This window comes from Ciconia boyciana, chromosome 3 (assembly GCF_034638445.1).
Source record: "Ciconia boyciana chromosome 3, ASM3463844v1, whole genome shotgun sequence".
In the NCBI taxonomy this organism is placed as follows: domain Eukaryota; kingdom Metazoa; phylum Chordata; class Aves; order Ciconiiformes; family Ciconiidae; genus Ciconia; species Ciconia boyciana.
This window is the reverse complement of record NC_132936.1, coordinates 83,921,721-83,939,321: the sequence shown is the minus strand read 5'-3', so window position 1 is coordinate 83,939,321 and position 17,601 is coordinate 83,921,721. Positions and strand designations below refer to the sequence as shown.

Here is a 17,601-nt window from a genome sequence, read left to right as displayed (position 1 = left end):
AGCCTATACGTTCAGCACAAGTTTATCCCACCCTACCAATGTTTTCTACTTTTCTTTGCTAAGCTGCTGCTTCTTTCTAGCTGTTATTTTCTACCATGTATAATGTTATTTTAAACTGCTTACTCTAATAAGGCCCACATAAGATTAAGTGATATGCCTATTTCTTCTTGCTTGTAGTGAGCTACAGTTTCTTGCAAACTAAACTCTTTGCAACGGGGTCACACTGCAGTATGAATGTCCATCTAGTAACAGAGATGTAATAGAAAGATGTAATGGAAAGCTTCTCGTTCCCCCATATTTATATCCTACTTGTATCTTTTGCCGATAGTGCTCTTCTTAGAGCAGTACAGAGTCTGATCTCATCTGTTCTGCGGATGGAACCTTGCCAGGGGACTGTGGCTGTCCACTTAATTGGTTTCATTTCACAGTGCAGAGGGAAACCTTGAGCAAGGCTTCAATATATTGAAAACAAAACCCAGGAGAATGAACAAATTTGCATCTAAAATCCTGGCTGTATTTTAAAAATGGAGTCATGCTGCAGACTCTCGACCTATTTTTGTGGCAGTAATGTGGACAGGGATCTGATGTCTTGTATTAACACAGTTACCATGTAGTTCAACCACACTTGGGCCCGTGAGCCATTGGGGCGGAAGGTGCAGAAGCTCAGGGAGGACTGTGGTGGGGCTGGCCAGATACAGGACTTCAGTTCTTCTCTGCACCATGTCTCATTCCTGTCATGTTTTGCCCGTGTTGTTTTGCATTTAATTAAGTGGAATTCCTGGCACCTTCTGATTTCCAGGATGTACCTGGTTTGGGGGATGGGCACGTTTCTGCTCTGTACTTTGATACTCCATGCTGCTGCTTTTAGACAGAGGCTGCTTTCCTTCAGTGTTGCTGGAGCTTGCTAGTCTTTTGCCTTCGTTTTTGTCTGTCGAGGCTTCCCTCAGTCTGTATAAAAACTGTAAGCAAATGTGTTTGCTTACAGTGACAATTAGCAGTGCTAATTCTTCCACACTGGGAGACCTCTTGAAGAAAGAGAGGGCAATTTCTGATTAATGCAGGCTCTTTGTCTAACCCCTGTGTTATCTGGTACCTCTGTCTCAATTAAACACTAACCAGTTTGCCAGGAGACTCCCACTGCTATCTCACAGTGCAGTGCTAATAGAGCAAGTAGGGAAGAATTGAGGCGGGAGAAAATGCACATGCCTCAAGTTTGAGGAGCACAGTCAGGCCACAGTCTCTGCTGACTTGCTTCAGCAACAGCAATCGTGTTTAGGATGTAGGACTCAGCTGAATCTTAAAAGCCAATTTTAAATAGCTTCCAGAACTTCTGCAAGGGGATCTTCAAACAGTTCAGAAACTGGGTGAAACAATATGTCAGTATTTGAAGGAGATTTCATGGTGGTAGTTTGTTTTTTCCTCTTGGAGTGCTCCTTTGCGAGGACAGTATTCCTGACCTGCTGTCAGTGGCAAGAGATGGCAGGATGCAACACAACAGCTAGCCTTGCCCTGGTCTGTGTACAGACACATGGTCTACGTAACATGCCATTTAAAGAAGACTCGTTTTAATCAGAAATCCTGAGGCGTACAGAACCAAATCACCTCCTCAAGGAGCTGAAAGCAAACAAGGTTAATATTGAAAATTAATGTGTTGTATTCTGTAGTGGCTTTGCATTGATGTTAGGAATAATAAATACAGCATCTCTAATGTTTAGTTACATGACCTTTACTATTTTCCTTTGCTTGAATAGCTGTGTAAGAATTGCCAGCTTTGGAAGCCTGAATTATAAAGCAGCTGTGATGGATAATTGACCATTCAACTTTGAGAATGGAGCTTCCTACCATTATAATTAATTTCTATAGGCATCCACATGGCTGATTACTAGATTAACCAGTGGCCTGAGGGTGCTAATGTGTTACATTCAAACTCAGCTTCCTTCCTGGCCTTTAATACAGACATTTAGCTAGCTAGTAAAAGGATTTGTGCAAAGCTTCAAAAGCATAATTGAAAATAATAATTTAAAAAAAGTGCCACTATAGTATATTCTGCTTGTAAAATCTGAGGCATCAAATGTAGCGATGTTGGTTTGGGAATTCTTCTTTTTCTTGAGTGTAAAATGGAGGAAAAAAGAACACCTGCTTTCAGCCCAAACTGTAACAGTGATTATCTCTCACTGCAGAGATTTTAACTGTGATCAGAGCTTAACTTTTCCACGTTGGACCAATTGCAATGAAGGACTCAAGCACCACATAGTAGGGCTATTCAGTATTCAATTCATAAGTGCCTGGCCTTCGGAATGGAATCGAAAATCCTGTGTTAGACAGTTGGGTCTAAATGCAGGACGGGGAACAGAGTTGCGTCCAAGGTAGGCACGTGCTTTACAGGAGCTAGCTGCCTTCAGCAGGAATGGTGGAAGCTGCAGATCCACCCACAGCAGTCTGTAGGTAGATTCCCAAGGTTTTCTCCTGGAAGGTAGCTCTGAATCCCCCCTCAGTCAGAGAGATAACTGCCCAGGGTCAGCCGTTTCCTGGGGGGCCCTGACAACTCTGCCATGACATGAAACAAAAGCAAGTACTGCTCAGCTTTGTTTTAGAAGGCAAAACCCCTGAATTTTGTGAGAAGTTTGAAAGCATCTGCGACATCAAGAAGGAGCTCCTGTGGGGACCGCTGTGCAAGTCAGCAGCTGAGCAGGACATTTACATTTTGAAGCAGTTCTGTGTAAGGGCAAAAGGGCAAGCCTGGGCATATATGGTACTTTAAACACTTGAGATGTTGCCAGAGTTGGAATGCAATTGTCAGATTTGGGTTTAAATACCTGAATAATAATCATTGCTTTGAAAACATAGGCCTTTTCCTGTATGGGATTGTTAATGTGTCAAAAGCAGTGAGAACACCCTAAAAAGAACACTTGCAAACTCAAAGATGGGAAAGGTGGGAAATACCAGTCCTGTGCAATATCATCTGTGTAATACATTCTCTTTTGAATGTAATCTTTTGAAAATATTCTCTTTGGTGACTTGGTACAGAATGGAAAGTTAGGATGCCACCTCTCCCCAAAATGTCCGTTAATATCACCTCTGCCGTTTTTGCAGCTAAACTCTTAATATTTGATGTAGTTCTTAAAATGGCAGCTTCTTCAGTCACCCGATTGTGAGAGAAATAAGTCATTTTAATAGTAATCTTTTCTGGTTGTACAGAAGAGCTTGAAAATATGATTGGAGTATGTTTGTTGTTCTTATAAGCTTGTTTTAGATTATTGAGTAGTTGGATTCAGCTGTGCAGAAAATGATACTTGATGAAGACTTTTCATAGTATGTATTCACAAAGGGGCTGAAATAGTGCCGTATAAATCTGGCACTGCTTAACTTTCTCAGATGCTGAATTTTACAAGCTAAATACTGCTGCTTTATGTAGATTTCCTATGCAACATCTTTAAAAAAAATCTGGAAAGGTTAAAAAAAAATTATTTCCATTACGTGCATTGGTAATAATTCCCTTATCTATCTTTATCAGGGTTTTGACCACGATTTTTCAGTGCTGCTTCACATACTAAAACCACTTGAGTAGGAGATGGATACACAACTTGCTAGTGAGAGGAGGTCTGAACCGAATGGAGAGGACCTGTGGGGACAGGCAGGGATCAAAGTTTTTTTTTCAGGGAAGAGAAGGCTTTTCCTGTGAGGTCCCTCATGTTGTGGTTCTCCTGTTGCATACGACAGCCAAGAAGCGAGGAACAAAGCCAGCAGTGCTATGCTTTGAAAAGATGGTTGGGAAGAGTTAGGAAGACCTAGCTCTGCTCCTACACCTTCCCACCTATAGTCCATGTGGAGTACAGGGCTGTCTGGAGAGGGCACAGCTCTCGGAAGGGAGGGAGCGCTGTTCTTTTGGAGGTACATGCTCCTGAGCAGCGAGGGAAAGGGGAGGACAGTGGTGATCGCTTGAGAATTCAGCTAAACTGGATTGGAGTTTCCTGGGACAAAGCAAAAGTACTTCTTGAGCCTGAAGGCTTTTTAGTCCTGCTGAATTTCAAAGGCCTGCTGCAGTAAGTGGAAGTGCTGATGCTTGTGACCTTTTACTAAGAAGCATCCTTCATAACAGGGAGTGATAGGCAGCCTAAATATAGTGGTTGCTACCAGTTTCCCCTGTAATTCGCAACCCTTCTGTTGTTCACTTGTTCTGCTTGCTTTCTTTTTATCTCCTTTATTCATAGATTTGCTATCCCATCATTATTTTAGTTTTCTTTCTTCTTCTCTGATGAGATACATGAAGACTACCTAGATTGCAGCACCAGGAAATCAGATGAGCTTCTAATTCTAACAAAAGTGTTGCATTTCGCATGTTGTTTCTAGATGTCTTTGAATTGAAGCATAAGTCAGTTTCTAAACCACAAGCTACAAATAGTTACTCATTTGATAACTTAGCAGCAGTATTGAGTGCTGAACTTAAATGCCCCTCTCATAAATCTAAGACAAGATTTTCATTTACTCACAAAGACGTTTGGGTGGCCTCCAAAGTACAATTCAGAAGATCGCACAGCTCGCAAGCTATCTTGTTTATTCGTTTACTGAGAATGACATTTTAATCACAAGAAAAATGGGCTGGAAAGACAGTGATATTTTCCAATCTTTAGAAACAAAATTACTCCTACCCTAGTTATAGATCTTTATGTAAAGGCAGACGTGTCCTTTCATTATCATTCAGTGACACTACAAAAAGGCCTTGTCTGAAATCCGTAAAATCTTGCTGAAATTTGGCTTCCAAAACAGAGAATCAGAGAATGGGACATGTCACTTTAGAACATAATAAATGTATTAACTTCGTGTCTCTGACAACATTACAGAGAAGCATGAGTCATTTCAGTAATGCAAGAGAAAGTGAATCTGAAGAAATCTTAATGCTTGCAAATAGGAAATGGAACCAGAATTTTGATTCCCAAAAATAAAAAAGTCATAGTGTGAAAGAGTTATATTCCTTAAACAGAATCAGACTCAGTATGAAAATGTATTGCTTTCATTTCTCCAATCTTAAAACTACGTTATTTAAAAATATAATTTAAAATTAGGCATTATGAATTTAAATGTGATTACTTTGACAGACCTAGAGTGTGAAGAAATAATTTCCCAAAGCAGACTGGAGAAAATACTTTTGTATCAGGGAGTGCTGATTAGCCTTATCACAATGCAGACTGCAAGTAATTGAGAACAGTGTCATTTACTTTGGTTAAAGTAGTATTGGCTTGCTAATTTTGTATAAAATAATTATTTTTCACAGAAAGAAATCTTGAAATCGGATCTCATTGTCTGCACAGCGGCTGCTGTTCTGTCATTTGCTGTCAGTGCCAGTACTGTGTTTCTATCATTAAGGGTGTGTATCTGCTCTTTTTTTTTGCCCCCCCCCCCCCAAGGTATTATCTCTTTTATGCAAAACCACAGGGTGCTTTAACTGGAAAGAATAGAGATTGTGGGAAGAGAACTTAGTGAAAATGTATTTACTTGCTATGATAACATTTTTTGATCTGCAAGGCAGTTAGTTTATGGATATTTGTATTAATTTTAGTGTTACTTATTTGATGTCTCTTTCCTTAAACCTGTGCATATCCACAGCTCTTTTATGATGTGGAACCTGAGGGACAGAATGAGTAAGCCTGATCACTTGCCTTTTTTCCTCCAATTAGGGAGGAAAAAATTGGTTGTGTGTGAAAAATGCATATTTCAAGATCCATATCCACCTGTGGAGTCAGAGAGTTTGAACATAGGAATAAAAATTAATTGCACAAAAAAACAATTATAGGAACTGTTAAAAACTGTTAAAAAAATTTTATCTAAAAATGTTGTTTGAAAATTACAACCATGTTTCATGTTTTCTCTTTTGGCCCAGCCATTTCTCAGCATTGTCCTGTTTGCTTTAGCATGGACTGTGGGATTTGTAACACATTATGTACTGCCTCAGCTTCGCAAGCATCACCCCTGGCTGTGGATCTCCCACCCCATACTTAAAAACAAAGAGCACCAGCAACGGGAAGTGAGAGGTTTGGAATAAAATATTTTCTAAACAATGGATGCAATGACTTGCAGCTTGTCTTGGTTTACAAAAAAAAATTACAGAAGGAACAGAGCAGGGAGAATAAATTATGCTTTACATTTCCCTCTTCTGAATAGCATGCATATCCCATCATTTCCATCCCCCACCCCCCGATCACCAGCAAATCTGTGAACCTGTAGAAGTTGTCTCCTGAAACCACTGCACAGAAGGGCTGAGGCTGGGCAGGCACCTCTGGAGATTTTCTAGTCCAACGCCCCTGCTTGGAGCAGAGTCAGCTAGAGCAGGTTGCGCCGGGCTGTATCCAGTTTTGAATATCTTCAAGCATGGAGACTCCACAACCCTTCTGGACAACCTGTTCTAGCATTCGATCATCCTTACAGTAAGAAAGGTTGTTTTGGTTGTTTTTTTTTCTTATGTTGAAATGGAATTTCAGTTTGTGCCCATTTCCTTTTGTCCTGTCACTGGGCACTACTAAGAACAGTCTGGCTCCATCAACTTTACCCTCCCCATCAGGTATTTATACCCCAAAAATGCCCCCAGTCAGGCATTAATAAGATGCCCCCTGAGCCTTTTCTTCTCAAGGCTAAGCAATCCCAGCTCTCTCAGCCTCTGCTCCTATGTCAAATGCTTCTGTCCCTTAATCATCTTACTGACCCTAAGTGGCTTTTCACGACCCATCGTCTGATCTGCCTTTTGCTTTTACATTACAGTACTGTTACTTGCTGTGTTGCTTGATATGTTATAGTTCATGCTTAATACGTTGGCATTTTATATAATTTAAAAACTTAAATGATTGATGAAATTGAGGCAGAATTTTTTCTACTTTCTGACATATAATGATACATCATTTGAGCAGCATGGGTAGTGCAACTTCCTAATTTCTAATTTCCATCATAACGCTTTTAGAGAAACATTAAAATTGAAAGAAACTGTGAAATTTTCTTGAAGATTTGTTCTTGCTAATGTCTGCTGGCTTCAACGGATAGTGCCCTGATACATGCGAGTACCAGTAAATATTTTAGTATGTTGAGGTCTGATTTCCTGTTCTGATACAGTTATTTCTGCAAGCAGACAGTGTACTTTGAGAAGCGCAGCTTCCCCCCCCCGCCCCCAGCTCTCATCTTGCCTTTGCTACCAGCCAAAAGTTTGCTTGTCATTTCTTGATGGATCCTGTGCCTTAATCATTCTCAATATATGTTCCTGAGGTGTTTTAAGACAGTGTTGTCAGAACACACTCTGCTGAGGGACTTTAATCTGTTCTTCAACTAGACAACAAAAGAGTTCAGATCCCTCTCTGCAAAACCATGCATTAAGGATTTAAATCTTTTTTTGAAAAAAATGATGTCTTTCAAAACGATTACTTTCCAAACAAGGCTTGAGTATGAAAAAAAAGTACCCAAGAGACTTGAGTGAAGGTTGCCTTTTAACTTTTACTGCAATACGCCAGGGGAAGTGTAGTAGAAATATAAATCTTATTAAAGATCATGCCCAACTGAAAACATTGTTCAGGGCTTCCTCTCCCTGATAATCAGTACTTCTGATCAATACCCAAGTTTTATTGTTTGTTACATCACTTAGTCATAAAAGACTACTGTAGGATTTCTTTCCCTTGTCCTGATTAAGTCTGTCTTCATTTGTCAGAAAACATGCTTTTCCTAAATGCAATGACTCAGCTTTTGAAAAGGTTGAGGGTAGAGATCTGCCAGACTGATCTCCACAGATGGGTTTCCTTCTGCTTTGAGATCAGCTGCATTTCCCATGCTACCTGCTGCGGGCAACAGGCTTTTTTCCTTCTTTTGCAGTCCTCATTTTATATGTGGTCCATTTCCGCACTTTGGGGTTTAACTATTATTCCAATGTATCTGGTGTTGTGTGTTAGAAAACAAGAGTAAAAAAAAAGAAAAAAAACAATTTCAGTCCCTTAGGCTGTTGCAGAGGCTTTTTATCGTGTTCTGAGATGAGACAGGCTGAGGAAAAGGTTGTGTAATCCCTTTGATAGATATGTCTGACAGGCTGTCTTCTTTCTTTTACCTTGTAAGAAAAATGTAGGAGCCGAACTTAAAGGTTCCCTGTTTGTATAGAAAGAGAAGCCTGGAAAAGGACAGTATCCTGTAGTTGTCAGGCATGGACAATGAAAGGACAAGTACACAAAACAAGATGTCTGTGAGGAGCTTTTAGTGCATAGAATTTCATTTTCAGCTTCCTAATTTTTAACAAGTGTAGTGCTATGGGGAGACGAATGATTGCTTGCAATTAGATGAGCAGCTGGTAATGACAATTCCACAAGTTTATTCCTGACTTTGTTTCATAGACTCTGGATGAGCTGTTCAAACTTTCAGGCCTTCCACAGAATAGCAATTATCAGACCAGTTCTCATGATGCCCATATGAGAACTCATTTATTACCTGTCATTGTTTTGCTTGACTGTGGGAAGAAAGACTGAGGTCAAGATGTATGAGCTTATGGTATAATAGATGTGTAGAAAGTAGTGCAGGACCGAGTGAGAAAGAAACCCTTGAAACATTAGAGACTGTTTTTTTTCTTCTCCTTCCTCCCCACCACTGCTTTTATACCCCACAGATTCATGTAAGCCATTTTCCAATCATCCACATCTTCTCCTGGGCCCTCTCTGAATGTGAGCTCTTTTTTTTTCTGTCTGCATTGTCTGCACACATCTCTCTGCTCCTGCAGCTGCCTTCTTTTTGGTCTACTTGATATGCACATCTCTTTATTCAAGCTTGAGTTCTTACACAGAGCTCAGCTTTGGGTAGCTGGATGAAGTTATTGAGTGGAGCTCTGAGAGCAATTTGTAGTTCAGGAGGAGGAGAGAGAAACAGAGAATAACAGCTAGGTTCCAAAATGGGTATTTCGCTGTGTGTCTGAACTTTTAGGAGGTGGCCTTTAGGTAATAAGAGGAGGAAATATTTTTATGTTATAACAAGAAACAGAAGTTGATCATATTTTCTGAAGGCAGATTTTTGCAAGAGCATTGCCTTAGCTTAAGATGGCAGGCAAAGCATGACTTGAAGCTAATTTGGAAGGATTGCTTTTAGGTCTTTCTCTTTGAGCCTATACGATATTCTCTTTGAGCCTATACGATAGTGCCTGTAGAACATACAAATCTGTTGATTCAGCATGTCGTCTTTGCCTGTCATTGAAAAGGTGTGTGTGGGTGGGTGGGATGTCTATACATAATTATTTTCATTTCTGCAGGGAAGAGTATTGGAGATTCAGTAGCTGGCATTGTTATTTCTGAGTCAATACCAAGTTCTGCCTTTTTATGTTCACTGTTTTTCCAATAACCTTGTCTAGCTGAGCTCAGTTGAGAATGAAGACATTATTTTTGTCTGTACACAAGTGTTTCTGTACTCAGTTCCCCTAAGTTCTCATAGCAGTTGAATTGCATGGAGCATTCAGTTCTTGTTTAATACTCATATTAAGCACTGTGATGTTGTTAGAAAAGTCTACTGCAAAAAAAGATGTTCTTTACTGGTGAATTATGTGATCCTGGCAGATACTTTTTACAATGGCTGTTTAAGTGTTTTGAGAAACATCTATGACCGTTTCTAGCTCCTGTTAATTCTTCAGTCTTTAGATCTCAAAGGATATTTCATTTATCAGTGAGTGTTATGCCACTGTAAGATGGAGAAGGAGAGGCACAGAGTTCAAATGAGGTTTCCTAGGTCATCCACCAGGTCAGTGCCAGAGCTGGAGAGGGCCTCTCTGGAGTCATTACATCACTAAAAGTGCTATTTAATATAGTGACTAGTAACTGGATTATGTAGAAACTACCATCTAGCATGTACCATCTCTTTATCGTTTCTGAGCTTTTCTCATGAGGGCAGTTAGAAGCAGCAAAACAGATACTGTCTAAATTCAGAGAACAAAATGATTTCTCTATTGCAAAAGAATTACGAATTCCATTGTTTCATAAATTAGTTGGTTGATTATATTTATTAATGTGAGCGAAGTAGTTTCTTCTATGGTATTGCAGTGCAAAAAATGCTGATAATTTGATGAAACTATCTGCTATCTGAATTTCTATTTCAGATGCTGCTCATTTGATGTGGTTTGAAAGGCTCTATGTGTGGCTTCAGTGCTTTGAGAAATACATTTTGTATCCAGCTATAATACTGAATGCCCTCACCATTGATGCTTTCTCAATTAGTAAATACAAGAAGCTTGGTACACAGTAAGTAGATTATAACTCAAAGCATGTGATTAGTAGAATATTTGGTTTTAGACTGAAGACTGAGAAATGAAATTTGTTTCTTAAATAAGTCTGTTTGCTTGTCACAGTTTGCTTTTGTGCATTATTAGTTCAGTATACAATAATCACTGGCTTTGTTGAAAGAAAAAAGCTAAACTACCTTGGCACATGCTAAGACGTGACTCCAGTGAGAGAGAGAGAAATTAAAAGATTAAAGAGCTATATATAGATATATATGGAATGTCTAAATGGCAATTAAAAGCAAGACATGCTATACGAGGCTGCAGGTGTTTGATGGGCATAAACACAGTGGGGTAACTAGAATTAATCAGATGAAAATGAGAAATCTAGGCTGGATATCAGGAAACATTTCCTAACTGAGGATTTTTAAGACTATGGCGTAGTCTCCCAAAGGAGTTATCAGAAGCTTCACCACACAAGTCTTTTAAGGCAAGACTGAATAAAATATTAAACAGTGTAGAATGGTGGGTAGTCCTGCATTAAAAGTGGTTTGAGAAAGCAGGGATACAAGTTTTTCCAAAGTCTGATGTCTCTGATGCTAAGCAGAACTGGTGATGCTGATCCATGGTCTCACAGTATGATCCTTGCAGACAGCCTTTTATGGTAAATATTTTGGTCAGTGACTTGCCTACTGCAGATATTCAGCAGGCTTAGTGACTGCAGTATCCCCAGTGAGCAGAGTTTCTGCAGTCTTTTTATCAGAATGACAGTGATGCAGTTGATAAAAACAAAGAAACCGCCTGTGTTCAGGAAGGAAGGTTCCAGTAGCAGGAAAACCTGCTGGAGGGGGGGGAGTTCCTCAGCATTAATAATAATTTAGATTCTTAACTTTAAATATGAGATAGAAGAACTTTGATGTAAAAATTGCATGCTGTTTTAATTATTCTTCTCTCTTGAAGAGCAACACAGCTTTAGGGACTACACAACTATAAGGAAAAGGTGGCCCCTGCTTTTAGGGGCTGAAACTAGGACCAGGGCGTTAGTCAAATTTTCTGCATATTCCTCCCAGACAACTACTTTTCCAGAGAGACTCTCACCAGTCACTCAGAGATAGCCTGTGTAGTTCCCTGTTGACCTTTTTCCCCCAGGCACTTGGGAGATGCTAAGGCCAAGGTGCTTCAGGAGTTTAGATGTATTGCCCAGGGTGAAACTGAGTTCACACTCATCCCTCTATTTGGTTCTGCCAGGCTGGGAGAACTAAAAAGTAATCAAAATGTCATTTGTGACTAGTTGGCAGACGTGACTGAATACATGCACGGAGCAAATATGTAGGGTTAGGAAGGTGCTATTTTTACATAGTCATTCCTCCAAGCTAGATTGCACTTTAAAGTATCGCCTCCCTCAAGTGTTCAGAAGTAGTGAGTCAGTCCCCCAGAAATCTTGAGATTAAAGAAAGTAATTACATTTGTCTGCCTCTGATTGTTTGGCCTGTAGGGGAATACCATGATAATCCTTTCCTTCTCCGTCCCCCTTGTGTCTGTGTGCTCACCTTGGATTTAAAACCTGTGTTTTCTCCTTTTTCTTGTAACTGAGGTCTATCCACAACGCTCCCAGTATCCCTTCTTCTCTGGCACTCCTCTTTAATACGCTTCCCCTACAGCTACCATGTAAATGCTACATGCAAAACATTTGTCCTCAGATCCTACGTCTTTCTCCTCAACTCTGTAAGCCTGTGAGGGATCCTGGATTCTCCTTGCTCCTTCCATGTACAGTCTTACTGAGGGTTGTACTTTTTCTGCTTTAATACATAAATCCTCGTTTTCTGTTGTTGGAACTTTCCTTAGTTATTTACTGCCCAAGGATCAGACCACATCCTGCCTTAGAGAAGGGAAGGCGGCACTCTCCCGCTCTGTGTCTGAAAGTGTCTGAGGTGGTACGTTTTGCATGATTTGATTTTGGAGTTTTTCTCGATTTGAATGTATTTTTTAAAGAAGCTTCATCTTGCTTTGTGATTTAAAGGACTGAAACGGCTTGCTTCTTGAGGAGGTAGAGCAGCTCCTTCACAGTCAGGAGCTTGCTTGAGCTTTCCAGACCCTGATGTGCTGGTTATTAATGGGACCCATACAGACAAGCTGAAAAGCCTGCCCGTGTTACCTGCCACAGAGGCTTCAGAAATAAGCCCCCCTTCTCTCTCTCTCTTGCTTTCTCTCTGCTGGGAATTAAGGCCCCAGGAAAAACATCTTGTGTGGCAATAACTTTAAAGAAGAGGGATAATGAGCAAATTATTTTCTGAGAGCATTATTTTATAAAATGTCATTTTTTGTGAAATTTTCCACGTTAACAGATCCAGTAAGGCAAAAGTCTTCCTTTTGCTCTATGATCTCTAAGTTTTCCATGTGAAATTTCCTCCATGTTGCAAGAATTTTCTTCTTTCTGAAGAATGCAAGATCCAACCAGTTCATACAGGATGCACTGGGATGGCTTCTAGTGGCTTCAGAATCTATTTCACTTAGTCACTAGGCTTTCCATTCAGAAATCTGGGGCAAATTGAAAAGAACAGCTTTGACAAGGTGAGAAATAAGGTCGACCTGGCATTTCATTCCAACAGTGATGTCCTGGTGATCCTTTAGCATGACCTGCACACAAAGTTGCATCTGCATTACAGAAGATACACAATAATGAATAAATGCCACATAAAATAAAATCAACCTGGAAATGTACAGACTTATGAGCCTTGCTAGAATGATGAAAACCTGTTTAGAGCTTTCTGGCGTGTCAGGTGTCAGTCATGGCAGCAGGTATTCTCCTTGTTCGCAGCAGGATGGAGGAGAACCTTCTATGTATTTTGCAAATACCTGGTCTACTTTCAGTTGCTCATTACGCATTGAAGTCCCCATCTACTTTCACCAGCGTCAAAAAACCAATGCATTTCCCAAAAAGTGAATATGCTTAATTTACTTAAGAGAAGTTACGTGGCTCTCAGTTAACGGGGAGTTACTTGTACATGTCTATTAGGTTTGGGTTGTCTTTTCAGGAATAGATCCAGTATGGTTCTTGGGCATCAACGTGCAAAACTGCAATCCAAATATATTTGTTCAACTGCCAGAAAACCCTGAGGGTACCTAATATCACTAAATACTCCTGAATTTGACTTGATGGTTCATTAGGAGGCTTGAGATATACTTCTGAACATGCCCAGAGCTTTCTGAATAAATCATTTGTCTCTTCTCTTATTCTGACTAGAACACAGAAACCCAAAGGTTTTGAGCTGAGAGCTGTTTTTGCAGCATCCCCAGTATGCAATCAGGATCGAGTTCACAAAATACTGCTTTGATTTCCTTCCTTTTAAAAAACTTGATGGAGAAGGTGGTGTTGCCCATTTCATTTAACAAGAGTCCAACTGTTAAGCACTTACCAGGAAAGCAGAGGCTATGGGAGGTTTGCTCTTGATTCCTCCTTCTGTGGTGGTAAGGCAATTCTTACAGGAATGGGGAATCATGTCTTCCAATTTCTGATCGTGACCCTGTTCCTGTGTTTTTTAGTGGTTGTTGGATAAAATACAGAACCATGCAAGTGTTCATGGTCTGGAGCCCAGTACAGTGTCGCACCTCAGAGGAGTGCCCATCTACCCAGGCGATCTAAAAATGAATGTGTCTGAGACCTTTTTAGGTTCTAACCCCCAGAATAGGCTGTATTATCAAGAGATCAAAATTGCTGTCCAAGCAAGACCATCTTTCTAATTCTGTAAAGTATCTTAAAAACAAAACTTAAAAATGTGAGCAACTCAAGTCTCTAAGTTCAGATATATATCCAGAGACTGGAGTGTTTTTTTAAATTCAGGGCTTGCCAACACGTTACCTCCATCTTTCTTTCTCGTATGATTGCATTTTCTTTTCTTACACAGAAAACTGTGTAGTTTTGTGGAGAGTTAAAAGAGGAATCTTATCTTCTTGGAGATATAGCAGCAAGCACTTTAATTTTTAAAGATTGGACTTCTTGATTTTCTGTGTGGTCACTTACTATTTAGAGTTCTCAGCTTAATTTCGCTCTCTGAAATATAATAAGGGAGAGTAAAATGCAGACTGCATGCATTTTACAACAGATAGATGCAACACACAATTTCTTTTCATCTGATGAAGTAATTACCATATAGAATAGATGACCTTCCGATCAAGAACAATGGTAAGAATTTCAAGCACTTCACGTCTATGGGTGTTTGTATCCAGAATTTTGGCGTTGTGTGTAATGAAATTAAGAGAATAATTATAAACTCTGTCATCAAGTGAAATTTCTAGTAATAAAAAAAAAACTGGAGTGGGTTCAAGACATTTTTTTCAAATTACAGTAATGTATTAATGGAAGTGCCAAGATATTTCTGAAACTGAAATTTTATTTTAAGAGCTCTATAAAAATATCCTTTCTAGATTCTTGGTTTTTAGTAGTCAATACAACTGTTTTTAGTACAGAGTTCTTTATTACAGATTACAAGCGTGTGATAATGATAAGCGAAAAATATGAAGTTGCACATGGGTCAAATAAGTGTGATTACTAAAAGAACATAAGATAAATATCAGAAATCAATAAGATTTAGATATACATAGCAATTTAAATACATCTGGTATAGCTATTTGTATTTAAGAGCTTCATAATTTAATGCTTTATGACTTTGACTTGATTAGGTTTTTTCTTTCTGCCTTACTTACAGCTGTGATATTATCCTGATAACAGTTGCTGGGATGAAACTCCTCCGCTCCTCATTCTGTAATCCTATTAATCAGTTTGTTACTTTGAGCTTTACTGTAATCTTCTTCCGATTTGACTACAGAGACATTTCAGAAAATTTCTTGCTGGATTTCTTCATGATGTCCATCGTGTTTCATAAGGCAAGTTTTATAGCTCCTGTCATTTTCTTTGGAAAATATAGTTCATAGCTTTATTTTTCTTCTCAGTGTCACTGTGCTGACCAATATGTAGTAGGATTTTCTAGAAGTAATGAATGCATATATAGACACAGATTATTGGTACTATAGAGGAAAAAATCTGGTTTTGTGGAAGAAAAAACATTCCAGTTAATTGTTTTCACTGGTTTAGTGCAATGTTTTGCATTTACTTTTTGTTCACATGTTGCTATAGAAAGTTTGGAATTGTTGTTTTCAAGAGGAGAATCCTCAATGAGTTGGAAAGAGCCTCTTGGGTCATTAGTGCAGGGCTGCCCTCCAGATCAATCGCCTGGTGTTTTTATCTAGGTTTCCTTTGAATGCCTCTAGTGTTTGACTCAACAACTTCCTTTGGGAAATTATTCCATTATCTAATCATCCTCATGATAATAAATGTTTTCCTAATGTCAGCCTTAACATTTTTCTTTTCCTATTTTCAGTCTGTTATCCTTGTGATGCTGCCCTTAACCTTAACCTCAGAGCTCCTTCCTCTCTTTTACATTGTTAACTCTTGGCTTGTGCTCTAGTTGAATTTACTTTAAAAAAAAAAACCTTTCTGCATCAGTCAGATCAGATCCTGTCTTGATTTGCTATCTATGCTGTTTCACTGAAAGAAGCAGGTTTAACTATTACCTTGATAAAACATGAGAAACTATTGAAGACTTGCCTAAAGCTTTTACCAATTCTTTTGTATTTTGTTTTGTTTTTAAACTTGTTGGTCCCTGATTGCCATAACATATGATACAGTTTGTCCAGGGGTAACTCTGGTGAGGTGTTTGTTTTTGTTGTTGTTGTTGGGTTTTTTTGTCAGGCTTGTTTGCTTGGTTTCTTTTTCTAAAATATTCCTACTATATGTGTGAGTATGACCCAGCTAGCACCACTTAATTTCTGAGAGGAGAAAGACATGGAAGTTTCAGGTGTCCTAAGGAAAGGCCCAGTTCATTGGTGTTATGTTGGGAGTTCCCAGTCATTCAGGCAAAGAGCGAAGCAGAAGTCAAATGCTTTTCCTGGTTTATTTCTGTGCTGCTGTAAGGCAGGAGAGGAAGGGAGGAATAACCACAACTCAGCGAGGGACCTTGGGCTCTTTCTTTTCTCTGAACTCTTGGACTCCAGCAGGAGCTTCACCTGCTTCAAGCCTTCAACATTCAGACCTGTTCTGCTTTCTCTCTGCTGGGGTGAGGAGGCAAGGGTTGGGGAGGGAGGGCAGAAGAAAAGGAGCAGAAGAGATACAAAGCCCTGCTTTAAAAAGAACCCCTGCCCCATGCTCTGTGGTCCTAAAATAGGGTTAGAGTAATTTTTTAAGCTTCTTACCTTGGAGTGAAAGATGAGCAGTGAAAAGTAATGCAGAGGTTGGTAGCATTGTGGCAGTTTCCAGTATTTGTTGCATTACTACGTTCCCTAGAGTAAGAGATGCACTTCTGTCTCCAGAGAAGATTGTCAATGATGTGCATCAGTGGACATCCCGTGTCTGGATAATGGCTTATTTAGTCCTAAGACTCATTCTCCAGACACCTCTTTACAGGATCAAAAAATTAGCACCCCAGAATTGAAAGTCTCACTATTCATTAATTCTTTTGAAAATGTTGAGCTTATAAGCATATCACAAAATACTGGTGTGGATTATTGCATGTTTTTGGAAGAGAGATGTAAAGGCTTTTCAATGTTGTTTTTTGGGAGTTGCTTGGGTAGTTTGAAGCTACTGTTTACAGTAGAAAGACTAGTGATAGCAATATGAATGAGATAATGAAGGATGCATACCAAATTAATCAGAGATGTTTGCTAGAATAACTACTACTCTACTAGGCTGAAAGCTTGTACTACAGACATGTTTTGAAAATGTAGTTTTAGCATTGATCTGCCATCTTCTTTGTATCTGATAATATCTGAAATTTTGCAGGTCATTAGTTCATCAAGTGGACTTGTCCTTGTTCCATTTTAAAATATTGAAATTAAATGGTTGAATTATTTATATTACAAATGCACATGCACAGTTACACAATGATCATTAAAGCCAGTCTGAAAAATAGCATTGCAGGTGATAGCAATTAAAGTCCTATTAATTTCAGATTATAAAGGGCATAAGTTTTCTTTACTCTAATTAAGGTCTGAGCTTTTATTAGCTCAGTATTGTGGAACTTTAGTAAAGGATATGGTCACTTGAGGATAAAGATGATGTGTGTTTATTCCATACTATAGGCCCTAAGCAAGCTGCATCCACCTCTGTTCCTAAAAGCTTTATGGGTCTTCACAGATTCTGTCCACCTGTAGTTCAGTCATTTTTGTGTTTGCAACTATTTTTAAAAAGAAAAACAAAAACTGGAATAGTTTCTATTACCATCACCTTTGGCTATGCAGAACTTGTTAACACAGTCATGGCTGATTTCTGCGTACTCATTGAAAGTGCGAACTTGCCACCATCTGAATTAGGGAACACTAGAAGCACTCTGCCT

At 39.2% G+C, this 17,601-nt stretch overlaps 1 protein-coding gene across 5 annotated transcripts in view; it reads left to right on the top strand.

Annotated features, from left to right (window-relative positions):
- Positions 1–17,601, top strand: part of PCNX2 (pecanex 2) — a 162,838-nt gene that overhangs the window by 71,852 nt on the left and 73,385 nt on the right. For all 5 annotated transcript variants that reach the window (XR_012041579.1, XR_012041578.1, XR_012041577.1 and 2 more), the window contains 4 exons: positions 5,273–5,365; positions 5,879–6,029; positions 10,094–10,235; positions 14,920–15,097. Coding sequence is in view for 1 of the 5 variants with exons in the window: in XM_072856348.1 (XP_072712449.1) it covers positions 5,273–5,365; positions 5,879–6,029; positions 10,094–10,235; positions 14,920–15,097 (564 nt within the window). In the remaining 4 variants the exon portion in view is untranslated. The remainder of the gene's footprint in view (positions 1–5,272; positions 5,366–5,878; positions 6,030–10,093; positions 10,236–14,919; positions 15,098–17,601) is intronic.